Source organism: Carcharhinus amblyrhynchos, chromosome 33 (genome assembly GCF_965287045.1).
Source record: "Carcharhinus amblyrhynchos chromosome 33, sCarAmb.v2.hapA, whole genome shotgun sequence".
Lineage (NCBI taxonomy): Eukaryota > Metazoa > Chordata > Chondrichthyes > Carcharhiniformes > Carcharhinidae > Carcharhinus > Carcharhinus amblyrhynchos.
The window spans coordinates 14,557,478-14,573,437 of NC_137356.1; the positions used below are offsets into that span (position 1 = coordinate 14,557,478).

The window sequence follows — 15,960 nt, forward strand, 5'->3', positions numbered from 1 at the left end:
TAGCATCTCATCCGGTTAGGTTCGTGAGAAGGCCAGATTTGAAAATGAGCAACAATTAGGAAAAGCAATCTGCACTCTTTCCTACTTTTCGTAGTATAAATTGTTTCTCCCTTTGAAATTTGACACCCCTGCATTTGTCCTGGTGAGTGTACAAAGAAAAACTTTGACAGCTTGTCTCTTTTTTACAGCAAATCTAAATCTAATGTTCTGGGACTGACAAGCCAGCAATAGAAGAAGTAGGTGGATTTTCTGTGGAGCAGTATCTAGACAATAGGATTTCAGTGTCTAGACAGGGGTAGAAGATGGACAAAGCTAAAACTAGAATTGGCAATGGCAAGTGCAATTGGAATCATCTGGGAAAGATGGGGGATGGGGAAGGTAGAGAATTGCTTGAAAAAAAGACAAGCTTGTGATTATTAACTGTTAGTTTCAGATGAAGGAATGATGCAGCAGATTGGCTTTTACCTTCAGCAAGTTTATTCTGCTCCCAACATGGCAGAGGCATAAACTGCATATAAAATCCTCACAGCAACTGTTCCAGCTCTGCTCATTTATACCCTTAGAGGTTGAAACAATAGCCATTACCTGTCTTTAATAAAACAATGAACTTCTCAATGCAATTGTCACAGCAGGCAATGCTGATGCATTGACAAGCTGTTGAAGCTCATCAGGACAAATTCACAAGAGTACCAAATCTTAAAGGGAGCAACAATTGATGCTGCATGTGAACCAATTGGCTCTCTTTCCTCATGCAGTACAAATGATTTCTCCCTTTTGAAGTTTGGCACCCTTGCTTCTGTCCTGGTGTTTCAGCCTTGCCAGTATTGAATTGGAGAACATTGTTAACCCAGGATTTGATGTAGGACACAGTTTAACAGCAGGGGGCAGCATGTGTGAGCATTGTGGGCTGGGAATTGTCAACTTGTCGCATGGGTTCAGTGACCCAATGATGATAATGTTATTGCTGTACAGTTGCTGCGGAGGAATCCCGAGCGTCGATTGGGCTCCAGTGAGCGGGATGCAGAAGAAGTAAAGAAGCAGCCGTTCTTCAGGGTGAGTGACCCAGTCAAGCTGGGCCAGAGGCACTGGTCGCACTTGTGACTGTTTCATACATCTGTGTTAATGTTTATAATCTTCAAATTGACCAAGTTGGATTCAAGCAAGTTCTTTTTTATTATCTCTCACCATGCGGCACAGTGGTTAGCACTGCTGCCTTACAGCACCAGGGATCTGGGTTCAATTCCAGCCTTGGGTCACTGTCTGTGTGGAGTCTGCATGTTCTCTCCATGTCTGCATGGGTTTCCTCTGGATGCTCCAGTTTCCTCCCACAGTCCGAAAGACATGCTGGTTAGGTGCATTGGCCATACTAAATTCTTCCTCAGTGTACCCGAACAGGCACCAGAGTGACGGCTAGGGGATTTTCACAGTCACTTGATTGCAGCATTAATGTATAGGTTCCCCGCCTGTCACCTGATCCACTTGACCCACGTTATTCGCCAGAACCAGATCCAGCACTGCCTCCTTCCTCACTGGGCTGGGAGCTTTCTGATCACAAACCAATCCCAACGTGAAACGGCATCCAAATAACTACTGCTGGGTCAGAATACCTGACCTTCCTCCCTGCGTAACACAGACTGTAGCAGAACAAGAAGGGAGCTCACTGCCACCTTCTGAAATGTTAGGGACAAGATCAGAAACTCCAGGGTACTTTGTGAAGTTAGCCTGAACCCCCAACTTTATTTGATTTTTGCATTAGTGCGAGCATAAGGTGTTTTATACTCAGGTATGATTCAAGTGACCCACTAGGGAGCTTTTATCAAAACGAACTTTATTTAAGAATGCAGTTAGAATATAACGAAAATAATTGGCCTAACTTTTACCAAATTTTATGCATGATGAAATATAATTCTTGATATCTCTATAGTGCCAATTTAAACAATATGCATACATAAATTCTATTTTATAACCAATTAGCACCAAAAACAGATATGCTCACATGGATGCTATATTTCCAGCCTTTTAACAACCTTGGATAGATATAGAAAGACACCTGCCTTTAGACTCCTATACAGCAGCTTCCAGAGAAAGATCTACTTTCAAGCAGCAGAACTTCAAAGAAAGAGACCTATTTCATGGCAGATCCCAGTCTCCAATTCCAGAGAAAGAGACAGATAGCTCCCAAACAGCAACTGAGCTGAGATTCTGTCTGTGAGCTCAGCCTTGCCAGTCACATGACTTTTCCTATCCAAACCGGAATCAAGTCCCACTATAAAAAAAATCCAGGGGAAGCACTAAAATAACAACATAAGAACATTAGAAATAGGAGCAGGAGTAGGCCAGCTAGCCCTTCGAGCCTGCCCCGCCATTCAATATGATCATGGCTGATCTGTCGTGGCTCAGTTCCACATTCCCGCCCTCTCCCCATAACCCTTAATCCCCTCTCTTATCAAAAACCCATCAACCCGCGTCTTAAAAATATTCAGCGAGGTAGCCTCCACCACTTCAACAGGCTGCATGAATCCAGATTAAAACAAATCTTTTAGTAATTACGATTATCTATGTTGCTGCAGTAGCAAGTGGGCTACCTGGTATAGACAAAGCGGTACCAATAATTGCACAGGAAGCATGACACAAATACATTTCTTAAAGGCACAGTATCATCACACACACGTAATTGGAAACTGGTAATAAATGTTAGTCTGGCCAGTGATACTCGCAATCCTTAGCCAAAGTCGCAACTCCTGTATTCAATGATCTGACCAATGAAACCAAGCATTCTTCACCACCCTATCCAACTGTGACTCCACGCTCAAGGACCTACGAACATGTACCCCTAGATCTTTGTTCTATAACTCTCCCCAGTGCTCTGCCATTAACTGAGTAAGTCCTGCCCTAGATTGATCTACCAAAATGCATTTATCTAAATTAAACTCCATCTACCATTCATCAGTCCATTATCCAATTTGATCAAGATCCCGTTGCAACCCTAAATAACCTTCTCCATTGTCCACTATGCACCAATCTTGGTGCCGTCTGCAAACTTACTAACCTTGCCTCCTAAGTTCTCAACCAAATCATTACTATAAATGACAAATAACAGTGGCCCCAGCGCCAATTCTTGAGGCACACCGCCGGTCACAGGCCTCCAGTTTGAAAAACAACCCTCTACAACCACCCCCTGGCTTCTGTCGTCAATTTTGTGTCTAATTTGCCACCTCACCCTGGATCACGTGAGATTTAACCTTATGTGGTATCTTGTCAAAGGCCTTGCTAAGCAGGGCGATACAGTGGTTAGCACTGCTGCCTCACAGTGCCAGGGACCCAGGTTCGATTCCCAGCTTGGGTCACTGTTTGTGTGGTGTTGCACCTTCTCCCCATGTCTGCGGGTGTTTCCCCCGGTTTCCTCCCACCTTCTCCCCATGTCTGCGGGTGTTTCCCCCGGTTTCCTCCCACGATCCAAAGATGTACAGTGGATTGGCCATGCTAAATTGCCCTTTAGTGTCAGAGAGACTAGCTAAGGTAAATGAATGGGGTTATGGGGATAGGGCCTAGGTGGGATTGTAATTGATGCGGACTCGATGGGCCAAATGGCCTCTTTCTGCACTGTAGGATTCTACGATTCTAAAGTCCATGTAGACAATGTCGACAGCACTGCCCTATCAAAGTGATTTCCCCCTTCTTATTTCTCAGTTCTACCCATATAGAGTCAGTGGCCGAACCCTCGGATATATCCTCACTCAGTACTGCCGTGATGTTTTCCCTAGTCAAAAGTGCAACTCCCCCACCTCTCCTACCCCTGTTCTATCTTTCCTATAGCATTTGTACTCTGGAATATTGAGCTGCCAGTCCTGTGCCTCCCTTAGCCATGTTTCAGTAACAACTATAATATCCCAGTCCATGTCCCCATCCATGTCCTGAGTTCATCTGCCTTTCCTGTCAGGCCTCTTGCATTGAAATAAATACAGTTTAATCTGGACTTCCCTTGCTCTCTGCCCTGCTTTCACCTGATCTGTCTGGTTACTGACACTGCCTTTACTTATAATGTGCTCTCTTTAACTTCTGTGCTGTTCTCAAACTTCTCTTCTGTCTCCCAACCAAACTGGTTTAAACCCTCCTGAGTGGCTCCAGCAAATCTCCCAGCCAGAATATTAGCCCCTCTCCAGTTCAGGTGTAATCGGTCCCTCTTGAACAGGTCACCCCTGTCCCCAGAAGAGATGCCAAAGATCCACAAATCTAAATCCCTGCCTACTGTGGCACAGTGGTTAGCCTGCTGCCTCACAGCGCCAGGGACCTGAGTTTGATTCCCAGCTTGGGTCATTGTCTGTGTGGAGTTTGCACATTTCCCCTGTATCTGCATGGGTTTCCTCTGGGTGCTCCAGTTTCCTCCCACAGTCCGAAAGATATGATGGTTAGGCTGATTTGACTCGGAGTGTGGCAACTAAGGGAATTTCACAGTAACTTCATTGCATTGTTAATGTAAGCCTTGTAACTAATGAATAAACTTTAATTTTGCATCGGCTCTCAAGCCACACATCCATTTGCTAAAGAAACCTCCTTGATTCCAGATCGTGTGCAAGTGTTCAAAGCCTCTCCAGTGTCCAGGAATTTGCTGATTAAGCTCTGTTTGGTTCCCTTTCTCCAAACATTGCAAATTAATACTCATTTTGTTTCTTCCCAACCCTGCCTCTGATCCAGGATATCGATTGGCAAGCTTTGCTGGCAAAGAAAGTGAAGCCTCCCTTTGTGCCCACCATCAGCGGTCGAGAGGATGTCAGCAACTTTGACGAAGAGTTTACAGCCGAACAGCCGACACTGACCCCGCCTCGGGAACCCCGGATTCTCACCCAGAAGGAGCAGATTATGTTCAAGGAGTTTGATTACGTTTCGCAATACTGTTAATGTTCAGCGGCCGGCTCTGCTCAGCAATAAATCCAGTCACTGGTTTCATTTTTTCAGAAAATGTCAAGTTTCACAAGCAGGCCTGAGTTTGTGGAACCTTTCTCTGAAATATGATGCAATTTCCTCTCTGCCTTTTTTTTAAAAAAAGAGAAAAAAAAAGCTTTTATTTATATATATATTTTTGACCAATCTTACCTTTTTTGTACTTTTAAAAAGCCTTACCGAATTAAGGTTCAGCGTCAAACTGAGCAGCTGTACCGAGGGCCATGGCCTTGGTCTGTGTCAGCTAAAACTTTCCCTCTGCTGTACCCGACTCTGGCTCTCTGTTCCCCCTCCCCCACCAACCTGAGATCCGATGATACTCTGCTGTACCAAGGCGCTTCCAGCCACATCAGGTCCTGGTGGTGGGGAGACTCGTGCTGTTCTCTGAGTCAGAGGGAAGTCTCAGACAGGCAGGCCATTCTGATCATGATGACCAGGACGCGAAGGTGAAATATTTCTGATCAGGGTTGGAGGGCACGCAGTCGCTGGGCTGTCTCGTGTACATTTCTGGTGAGCGTAGAGTGAGATTCAGGAGCCTGCCACTGAAACATTTCCCGCTCGCTCATTTCACTTTTGTACCTCTTATTTTCTGACAATTATTCAGATTATCTGGAAATTTCCACTTGGTGGATAATGTCGACAAAATGCACTGCCTGTACAGACCCTTGCTTTCCCCCCCGACCCTCACAACAAAACACACTGCTCACACACACTCACTCCACATACACACGCACGTGCACACACACCCACACCCTGCCGCGCACACAGACACATGCACACATAGACACGCACATCTAGCACGTGTGCATGCACAGATTCGCGAGCAGATGCACACACATCCACACACCCCTTGTAACAAAATACAGCCCCCCCCCACACCAAACACATACCCACATCTCCCCCCAAAACACACACACCCCCGTGCACACCTACCACCCCCCCCCCCCCCCCCCCCCTCCGCGTCTCCCAGAACTTTGCTAATCTTTCTATCAAGGTTTACAGTTGTACGCTGATTGAGTGAGGTGTGTTTGTGCTGGGCAGCTCAATCCTGCACCCTGTGTCTACAGCTTCCCCATTCCCAACACTGCGAGCTGCTCATTGTGAAATGGTTTACGTTTTAAATTTTAAACTTGAAGTGAAATGACCACAGCTGGTAGCTCAGCACAGGGGTGTGTTCTGCAGTCAGGTATTGTACTGTGACCCAGTGAAGGTGGGAAAGGGGGTATTCAATGGGAGTGAGCCGGTTGGGTGGTGGGATTGACCAATTCTTTCTCTGTAGCCCCCCTCCCCACATAAACCCAAATGAGAGTTTCCTGTCAGGAAGGGAATCACCAATCCAGACCCAACCCCTTACACAAATAAATTGGATGCCAGCAATGGCCACATCCCCAGAATGAATATACACAAAGGAAACTACCTGATTTGGAGTGGGATTTCCAGATGTCTGTCTTGAAAGGTGAAATGAAGTCTTGCTTTTCACTCCTGTTGCTCCTTAGGGATACTCCGGATTTCCCCTGGAATGCTGCTGCTGTGACTCCGGGTGGATATTTTTTTTACAATCGCTATTCCAGATGCTACTTTGAAATGAGCCAATGGGTGGTAGCTGGTGTATTTTGAAGGATTCTTTACCTCTTCCGTGATTCATGCATATGTTGTGACACTGCTCCCAACTCCGGCCGCATCCTGTATCGTTCCAGTGAGTCAAAAGCCACAGTGCTGTCATTGCTAACTCCGTCATTGTAGATGGCCTGAATCTCTCACCATAACGCATGCAACCCAAAGATGGGGAGCTTCGTTTGGAGCCAGGGCTAAATATGGAACGTGCTACTGAAATCCAGAAGGGCCAGTTAAGCTGTTACTATTCTTCACTCCAAGGGCTTCCTGTCCTGTTAGCAACTTTTGATTCTTAAGGAAACTTGAGTATTTTTTTATTGATAGAAAGGTGTATTTTTTAAGAAAGGAAAGAATCTTATTGGTATAAATAACCTTTTTTCTTGTTAAATGTATCATCAGCGATATTTGTCCTCTGAATAAGATGATTTAGCTTAGTGTGGAGCCTACCGTCTGTTTATTTCGCTCTTCGCCGGAGACACTCCAAATTCGATACTTACTGTAATTGTTTCAATTAATTGCCTCTGTGCGAGTGTGTGTACCACGAGTCTTAAACTTGTGTAAATAGGATGTGCACCAGGAGTCTCAGGCACGTGTGCATGGGTTGTGTGCTCAAAGTCTCAGTTCTGTGCACTCGGAACATGTACTGGGAGACCCAGATGTGTGTGCATGGGGTGTGCACTGGAAGTGTTGGACATATGTACACAAGCTATGTATCTCAGAGCTGTGCACATTAGCTGTACATTGCAGGTCTCGGATCTTTGTACACAGGCTGTATACCACAAGTATTGGACCTGTGTGCAAAAACTGTGTAGTGCAAATTTCAGACTTGCGCACAGAGTGCGTACCGCGAGTCTTGGACCTGTCCACATAGCATGTGTACCGTGAGTCTTGGATCTGTACGCACAGGGTGTGTACCGTGAGTCTTGGACTTGTGCACACAGCGTGTGTACTGCGAGTCCCTGACCTGTCCACACAGCGTGCGTACCGCGAGTCTTGGACCTGTGCACACGGTGTGTACCGGGAATCTTGGATTTGTCCACACAGGGTGTGTACCGCCAGTCTCGGAACTGTGCACACAGCATGCGTACCGGGGTATCCAGACCATGAGGTGCATGCTCAGATCTATTTTCTAATTTAGTTATTTTATGAACACCAGACTCCACACTCAACAGTTGTAATAGCCATAGAATCGGATCTTTAATGAAACACCACATTATACAAGTTGGTATGTATAAGAGTCTTTACTGAGCTGACAATTCTCTCTGCACTCTGGTGCACTACAGTGCACATCCAGCAATACTGCAATATACAAGGCTTTGTAATATACAAAGCTTTACTCAATGCTCATGTACTGAATCTACCTCTGATCTCTGCAGATTCATTCACAACCCATCAGCAAACATATGAAATTGACATCAGAAAACTATAAAGACAAGATGTACTCAAAACATCTCAATCTTGTATTCTGTTATATAGAATTCTATACTGCAGAAGGAGGCCATTTGGCCCATCGAGTCTGCACTGACCACAAACTCACCCAGGCCCTATCCCCATAACCCCGTGTATTAACCATAGCTAGTTCCCCTGACATTAAGGGGTAATTTAGCATGGCCAATCCACCTAAACCCCACACCCTTGGATTGTGGGAGGAAACAGGAGCACCCAGAGGAAACCCACACAGACACACGGAGAACGTACAAATTCCAACAAACAGTGACCCAAAGCCAGAATTGAACCCAGGTCGCAAGGGCTGCGAAACAGCAGTGCAAATCACTGTGCTGCCCATGTTTATATGGCCCACTTAAGTTTTTCCAGTCACTATAAGTATAATGCTCAGAACTTCTGGCTTTGGGATTTTGCACACTCCTGCTAGGAGGTTTCCTTTGGAATATACTCTACTGGAAGTATCGTTAGCTTCTCCAGGCAAGCTTGGATACTGGCAGGGTCGGGTTTGTGAGTGGGTAGTTTGAACCCTGATCCATTGCTCCCCAATCAATGGGAATCATTGGACATGACAAACAAGTACCTGCTTTCAAATTGTGGTCTAACTAGTGTCTTGTATAAGCTCAGCGTCATCTCCTTGCTCTTGCACTCTACACCCCTACTAATAAAGCCCAGAATATTATATGCTTTATTAACTGCTCTCCTCACTTGTCCTGCCATCCTCATTGAACTCTGCACGTATACACCCAACTCCCTCTGCTTCTGCTCCTTCGAATTTTACCTCCCATTTTATATTGTCTCTCCTAAATACATCACCTCTCACTTCTCAACCATCTGCCACCTCTCTGCCCACTCCAACAACTTGACTATATCCTTTTGAAGTGCTGCACTATCCTCCCCATAGTTGCCAATATTTCCAACTTTTCTATCATCCGCAAATTTTGGAATTGTCCCCTGCACACCAAGATTTAGACCATTACTAACTACTTAGAAATCATAGAAACTCTACAGTACAGAAAGAGGCCATTCAGCTCATTGAGTCTGCACTGATCACAATCTCTCCCAACCTCACTCAACCAATACACAGACTGCAAAAGACAGTATATAGTTGAGGAATGAAAAGAAATTTATTTGCTAATGCATGCATCAAGAGGGAGACACAGACAGAATCAATGGATGGGAGGCTGGTTTGCGTGATGGACTGGGCTACATTCACGACCTTTTGTAGTTCCTTGCAGTCTTGGGCAGAGCAGGAACCATACCAAGCTGTGATTATAGCCAGAAATAATGCTTTCTATGGTGTATCTAAAAATTGGTGAAAGTCGTAGCTGACCTGCCAAATTTCCTTAGTTTTTGAGAAACTAGAGCGTTGGTGGGCTTTCTTAACTATAGTGTCAGCATGGGGTGGGGGGGGGGCAGAGAGAGAGAGAGAGAGACCAGAACAGGTTGTTGGTGATCTGGACACCTAAAAAGCTCTCAACCCTTTCTACTTCATCCTCATTGGTGTAGACAGGGGCATGTTCACCTCTTATGCTTCCTGAAGTGAATGACAATCTTCTTTGTTTTGTTGACATTGAGAGAGAGCTTATTTTTACCACACCACTTCATCAGATTCTCTATCTCATTCTTGTACTCTGTCTTGTCGCTGTTTAAGATCTAACCCACTATGGTTGACTCCCCTCTCTGATGTAACAATAAATGTGTGACATTGATATACTTTTCTGAACACTGAACAAATCCACCGACTCCCACAGCCACCTCGACTACAGCTCTTCATATGCTGTTCCCTATAAAATTGCATCCCATTCTCCCAGTTTCTCTACCTTTGTCACATCTGTACCGATTAAGTCACCTTCAGAAATTGGGCTTCTAACACACATGAAATTTTCTTTAGCCAAGATTCCCCCCACTCGTGGTTAATACTAAACTAATCAGATCCATCTCCCAAACCTCTGCTCTCACTCCTTCCTGTCCCTCCCTCTTGTCCTCACCTTTCACCCCACCAGTCTCCGCATTCTCAGGATCATCCTCTGCCATCCAGCACGATGTCACCATCGAAGACACCTTCCGCTCACCCTCTCTTAGCATTCTACAGGGATCACTTCCTCTGTGACCTCTTGGTCCAATCCTCCATCTCCTCATCTCTCAATCCCCTTTCCCATGGCACCTTTCCCTCCAATAGCAGAAGGTGCAAAACCAGCCTCTTCACCTCCTGCCTCCTCACTGTTCAAGGCTCAGACACTCTTTTCAAATGGGTCAGCATTTGATTCACACCGCTGTTAACTTAGTCTGTTGTATTCACTGCTCCCAATGCAGTCCCCGCTACATTGGAGAGACTAAACACAGACTGAATGACTGTTTTAGTAAAGTGAAAGTAAAGTTTATTTATTGGTGTCACAAGTAAGGCTTACATTCACACTGCAATGAAGTTACTGTGAAATCCCCCTCGTCACCACACTCTGGCGCCTGTTCAGGCCAATGCACCCTAACTAGCATGTCTTTTTGGCTGTGGGAGGAAACCGGAGCATCGGAGGAAACTCACACAGACGTGGGGGAGAACATGCAAACTCCACACAGATAGTGACCCAAGGTTGGAATTGAATCCGGGTCCCTGGCGCTGAGACAGCAGTGCTAACCACTGCACCACCGTGCCACTCTCCAGGAACATTTTACGGGAACATCTTCACTCAGTCTGCAAGAACATAGAACATAGAAGCGCAGTACAGGCCCTTGGCCTTCGATGTTGCGCCGACCTGTGAAACCAATCTAAAGCCCATCTAACCTAACTATTCCAATATGATCCATATATTTATCCAATGACCATTTAAATGCTCTTAATATTGGCGAGTCCACTACTGTTGCAGGCAGTGCATTCCACACCCTTACTACTCTCTGAGTAAAGAACTTACCTCTGACATCTGTCCTATATCTATCACCCCTCAATTTAAAGCTTTGTTCCCTCGTGCAAGCATAACCCCAACCTTCCCGTTGCTGCCATTTGAACTCAGTAACTCTTTCTCGTGTCCACATGTCCATCCTTGGCTTGTTAGAATGTTCCGGTGCATCATGGTGACAGCTGGAGGAGCAGCATCTGATCTCCCAGTTGAGGCTCCTGCAGCACCCCCCCCCCCCCCCCCCCCCCCGAGTCAATGTTGAGTTTGACAGCTTTAGATTGTGGCTGTCTCCCCCACTGTAAAGACCTTTTTAAAATATCCTGTACATTAATGCCTCAATGCAACCCCCCCCACCAGGCCAGTCTCTTGTTATTGAAATTGCTACATCTTGTACCAGCTCTCACAGATATGCTTTAAAATTCAACACATTCTCTGTCCCTCAGTTCTGATAAAGAGCCAAAGGCCTCGAAACATTAATTCTGTTTCACTCTTTACAAGTGCTGCCAGACCTGGACTCTCCCACCGTCAGAAATATCCATCCTCCCTGCATCCACCCTGTCTAGTCCTGTTATAGAATCATAGAAACCCTACAGTACAGAAAGAGGCCCATCGAGTCTGCACCGACCACAATCCCACCCAGGCCCTACCCCCATATCCCTACATATTTTACCCACTAATCCCTCTAACCTACACATCTCAGGACACTAAGGGCAATTTTTAGCATAGCCAATCAACCTAATCTGCACATCTTTGGACTTTGGCACCTGGAGGAAACCCACGCAGACACATGGAGAATGTGCAAACTCTACAGAGGCAGTGATCCAAGCTGGGAATCGAACCCTAGTCCCTGGAGCTGTGAAGCAGCAGAACTAACCATTGTGACACTGTGCTAATGTTAGAATTTTATAAGTCCCAATGAGATCTCCCCTGACTGGATATAGCACTTGGGGCGAACGGGATCAAAGCTATGGGGATAAAGCAGGATTAGGATATTGAGTTGTATGATCAGCTATAATTGTGATGAATGGTGGAGCAGGCTCAAGGGGCCGAATGGCCTTTTCCTGCTCCTACCTTCTATGTTTCTATCACCAATTTGGTTCAAATGTGAATGCAGGGCAAAGCATGAAGAAATCATTGGGTGGGATTTTCCAGCCACGCTTGTCCCAGAACTGGAAAATCCCACCATGGCCAAAGGATCTTTGCACGATCCCTGTCCCATGCACTGTTTCTTGCAGCAGCATGACAGGAAAATTGTATCTCTGCTTGGCCCCTCGTATAGAATAGAATCAGTGCAGAAGGAGGCCATCTGGCCCATCAAGTCTGCACCAACCACAATGCCACTCAGGCCCTATCCTCATAACCCCATGTATTTACACTTCTGATCCCCTGACACTAAGGGTGAACTTAGCATTGCCAATTACCCTAACCTGCACATCTTTGGACTGTGGGAGGAAACCAGAGCACCGAAGGGAAACTCACGCAGACATGGGGAAAATGTGCAGATTCTGCACAGTGACCTGAGCTGGGAATCGAACCAGGGCCTCTGGGGCTGTGAGGCAGCAGAGATACCCACCATGCCACCCCAGAAGGTTTATGATTCCAACAGATACAACAAATGCTGAAACCTAACAACAAAATGGAAGTTTACAATGGAGCCCAATGTTAAGGACCAGATCAGAACTCCAAAGTATTTTATGAATTTAGCCTAGACCCTACATTTATATTTGAATTTGGTATTAATAAGAGCACAAGATGTTCCACTCCAGGTATGATCCAATTCACCCACTTGGGAGCTTCTATCAAAAGAAACTTTATTGAAAAACACAGTTAGAATAGAACAAAAAGAACGGGCATAACTTTTACCAATTAAAATACTTTGACATGAAAAAGTGTAATTCTAATTATAACGGTTAACACTACTGCCTCACAGCACCAAAGTCCCAGGTTCGATTCCCAGCTTGGGTCAATGCTGTGTGGAGTTTGCATGTTCTTCCAATGGGTTTCCTCCCATAGTCTGAAAGATGCACTGGTTAGGGTGCATTTGCTCAAACAGGTGCCATAGTGTGGCCTCTAGGGGAATTTCACAGTAACTTCATTGCAATGTTAATGTAAGCCTTACTTGTGACTAATAAATAAGCTTTATTTTAGCTATCTCTATTGTTTTAATTCAGCAGTAGCTCCCACAGACATAAATTTCTTCTTTCGAACTAGTTAGCTCAGAAACCAGAGATGGTTATGTAGGTTCTAGATTTCCAGCCTTTTATCCAGACAGACACTTATCTTCAGTTCTTATGCAGTAACTTCCAAAGAAAACTTCATCCTCAGACAATAGAATCTCAGAGGAAAATGCTTATTTTGTGGCAGATCCCTGTCTCCACACCTCAGAAAGGGTAAAAGAGAGGCACTTCTTCTCCCAAAGAAGCAAACTGCCTTGAGCTCTCTCTGAAAGCTTAGCTGTACCCAGTCATATGACCTCACCTGTCAATCAACCCACTCAAGCCACACTCTGAAACATTCCAGGGGAAAAGACAAAACAACAGACCTCTGCATTAGTTCAGATTAAAGCAAACACTGCAGCCATTAAGCTCTATTATTCTGCTGCAAAAACAATGCAATGCTGCTCAAATCAGCCAAAATGGAAGGGACCAGCAAACACATTCAGCACAGAAACATGGCTAAAATACATTTCTGAAAGGCAATACCGTCACAAGTCATAGGGCCATAAGAAATAGGAACAGGAGGAGGCCATTTAGCCCTTTGAGTTCGCTGCACCATTTAATAAGATCATGGCTAATCTCACATTCACTAAGTCCACTTTCCTGCCTTAACTCTGTAACCCTTAATTCCCTGACTGATTAAAGACCTATCCATCTCAGCCTTGTAAATATTCCAGGATTCGATCTCCCCAGCTTCCTGGTATAAAGAATTCTAAAGATACATCACTTTGTGAGAGAAGGAATTCTTCCTCAAATCCATCTTAAATGAGCATCTGTTATTCTGCAACTCTGCCCTCTGGTCCTACACTCTCCCATGAGTGGAAACATTCTCCGAATGTCTAACCTGTCTAACCCACTAAGAATCTCCTTTGTTTCAATCACATCACCTCTCATGCTCCTGAAGTCCAGGGAGTACAGATCCAACCTGTTTAATCTTTCCCCGTATGGCAGTCCCTCCATACATGGGATCATTTGAGTAAATCTCCTCTGTACTGCCTCCAGTGATAATATATCTTTCCTTATATAAAAGGAACTAAACTGTACTCAAATGTGATGCACCCCAGATATTCTCTCTTCCACCTTCTTCGGTCGGGAAAAAGATACAAAAGTCTGAGGTCACATACCAACTGACTCAAGAACAACTTCTTCCTTGCTCTTGTCAGACTTTTGAGTGGACCTACCTTGCATTAAGTTTATCTTTCTCTACACCCTAGCTATGACTGTAACACTACATTTGCACTCTCTCCTTTCCTTCTCTATGAATGGTATGCTTTGTCTGTATAGAACACAAGAAACAATACTTTTCACTCTATACTAATACACAGGATAGGAATAAATCAAATCAAATCATATATATCTGTAATCCTCATCCAGAACCTTAAATTTCTGTTGCTTGGTTCTTGGTCCTTTGTTAATGGGAAGAGTTCAATTCATCCAAACCTGTCAGGACCTCTATCAATCTCCACAATTTCCTTCGCTTCAAAGAGAACATTTGCTTGGCATTGGTATAGTGGCACAGTGGTTAGCACTGCTGCCTCACAGTGCCAGGGACTTGGCTTCAATTCCCAGCTTGGGTCACTGTCTGCATGGGCTTCCTTCAGGTGCTCTGGTTTCCTCCCACAATCAAAGATGTGCTGGTTAAGTGCACTGGCCATGCTAAATTGCTCCTTAGTGTCCTGGGGTGCATAGGTTAGAAGGATTAACAGGGTAAATATGAGGACAGGGCCTGGGTGGGATTGTTGTCGGTGCAGACTCAATGGGCCAAACGGCCTCCTTCTGCACTGTAGGGTTTCTAGGATTCCATGATTTCCAACTTCAGCATCTAACCATGTCACTAAAATCCTTCTTCCCTGGAACCATTCTGATCAATCTCCTCCACACCTTCTCAAGGAACCTCACATCCTTCCTGAAGTGTGGTGACCAGACTGGAGACAACATTCTTTATAGACCTTCAGATCCTGGTCAACGTCTCAATTCTGACAAACGGCCACAGGTCTGTAAACACTAATTCTCTTCCTCTCTCCACAGACGTTGCCTGATCTGCTGAGAATTTCCAGTATTGTGTGTTTTACAGTGCGAAAAGATATTATACTCCAACCCAGCAAGACAATTAACATCGATTTACAACCTTTCCATCTGAGATGTTGGCTAACTTGGAACTCCAAATGCTGCAAGAACTGGATAATAAATATCTTTCAGGAAAGAGATGAAGGATATCCCATTTGTGTGAGAAGCAGAAACTTCTGTGGGAATTATAGTTCCTGCAGTTACATTCAGTTGATCCACTTCAATGATTCCCTCATTTATAGTGAGGAAAGCCTCGGTGGAGACAGAATCACAGAATCCTACACTGCAGAAGAGGCCCTTTAGCCCATTGAGTCTGCACCGACTGTACAGTGTGCCAAGTACTCATCCAGGCACTTTTTAAAGGATGAGATCACTTTCCTGTTTGGAAAAATATATTCCTTCCTGGGATAATTTCAAGTTATGGTAGTGTGCTAGTCTCCATTTCCCATTGCACTATGTGTCAGGCTGTACACTGGGCTCACTGGTCAGCATTCACTCAGGAATCAATGGACAAAACCACATTTAATTATTGTCTTCACACTGCCTTAAATATGGAACTTGTGGGGCTGAATTTAGTCAGGTGGCACTATAGCAACTCACAATCACTCCCATTGGCCAAACAGGATAGATCCGTCCAGGAATAAATGCACATGTGTTGTGATTGGTGGGAACTGTGGAAATTGGGGCTGGTTAATTGGTTCAATTGTTGTCATTGTTTCTGGAATTCTTGCTGTCAGCTGAGTGTGGGCTGAGGGTATAAAAGGTGTTGCTTAGTAGCCAAAGGA

General features: G+C 45.0%; 1 protein-coding gene across 1 annotated transcript in view; it reads left to right on the forward strand.

Moving 5' to 3' along the window:
• The window catches only part of LOC145360858 (serine/threonine-protein kinase N2-like), a 144,923-nt gene extending 139,101 nt beyond the window's left edge, over positions 1-5,822 (forward strand). Inside the window, exons 21-22 of the mRNA XM_080216337.1 lie at positions 973-1,053; positions 4,696-5,822. Coding sequence (XP_080072463.1) covers positions 973-1,053; positions 4,696-4,899 — 285 coding nt within the window. The 3' untranslated portion in view covers positions 4,900-5,822. The remainder of the gene's footprint in view (positions 1-972; positions 1,054-4,695) is intronic.
• The last annotated feature ends 10,138 nt before the right edge of the window (positions 5,823-15,960 follow it).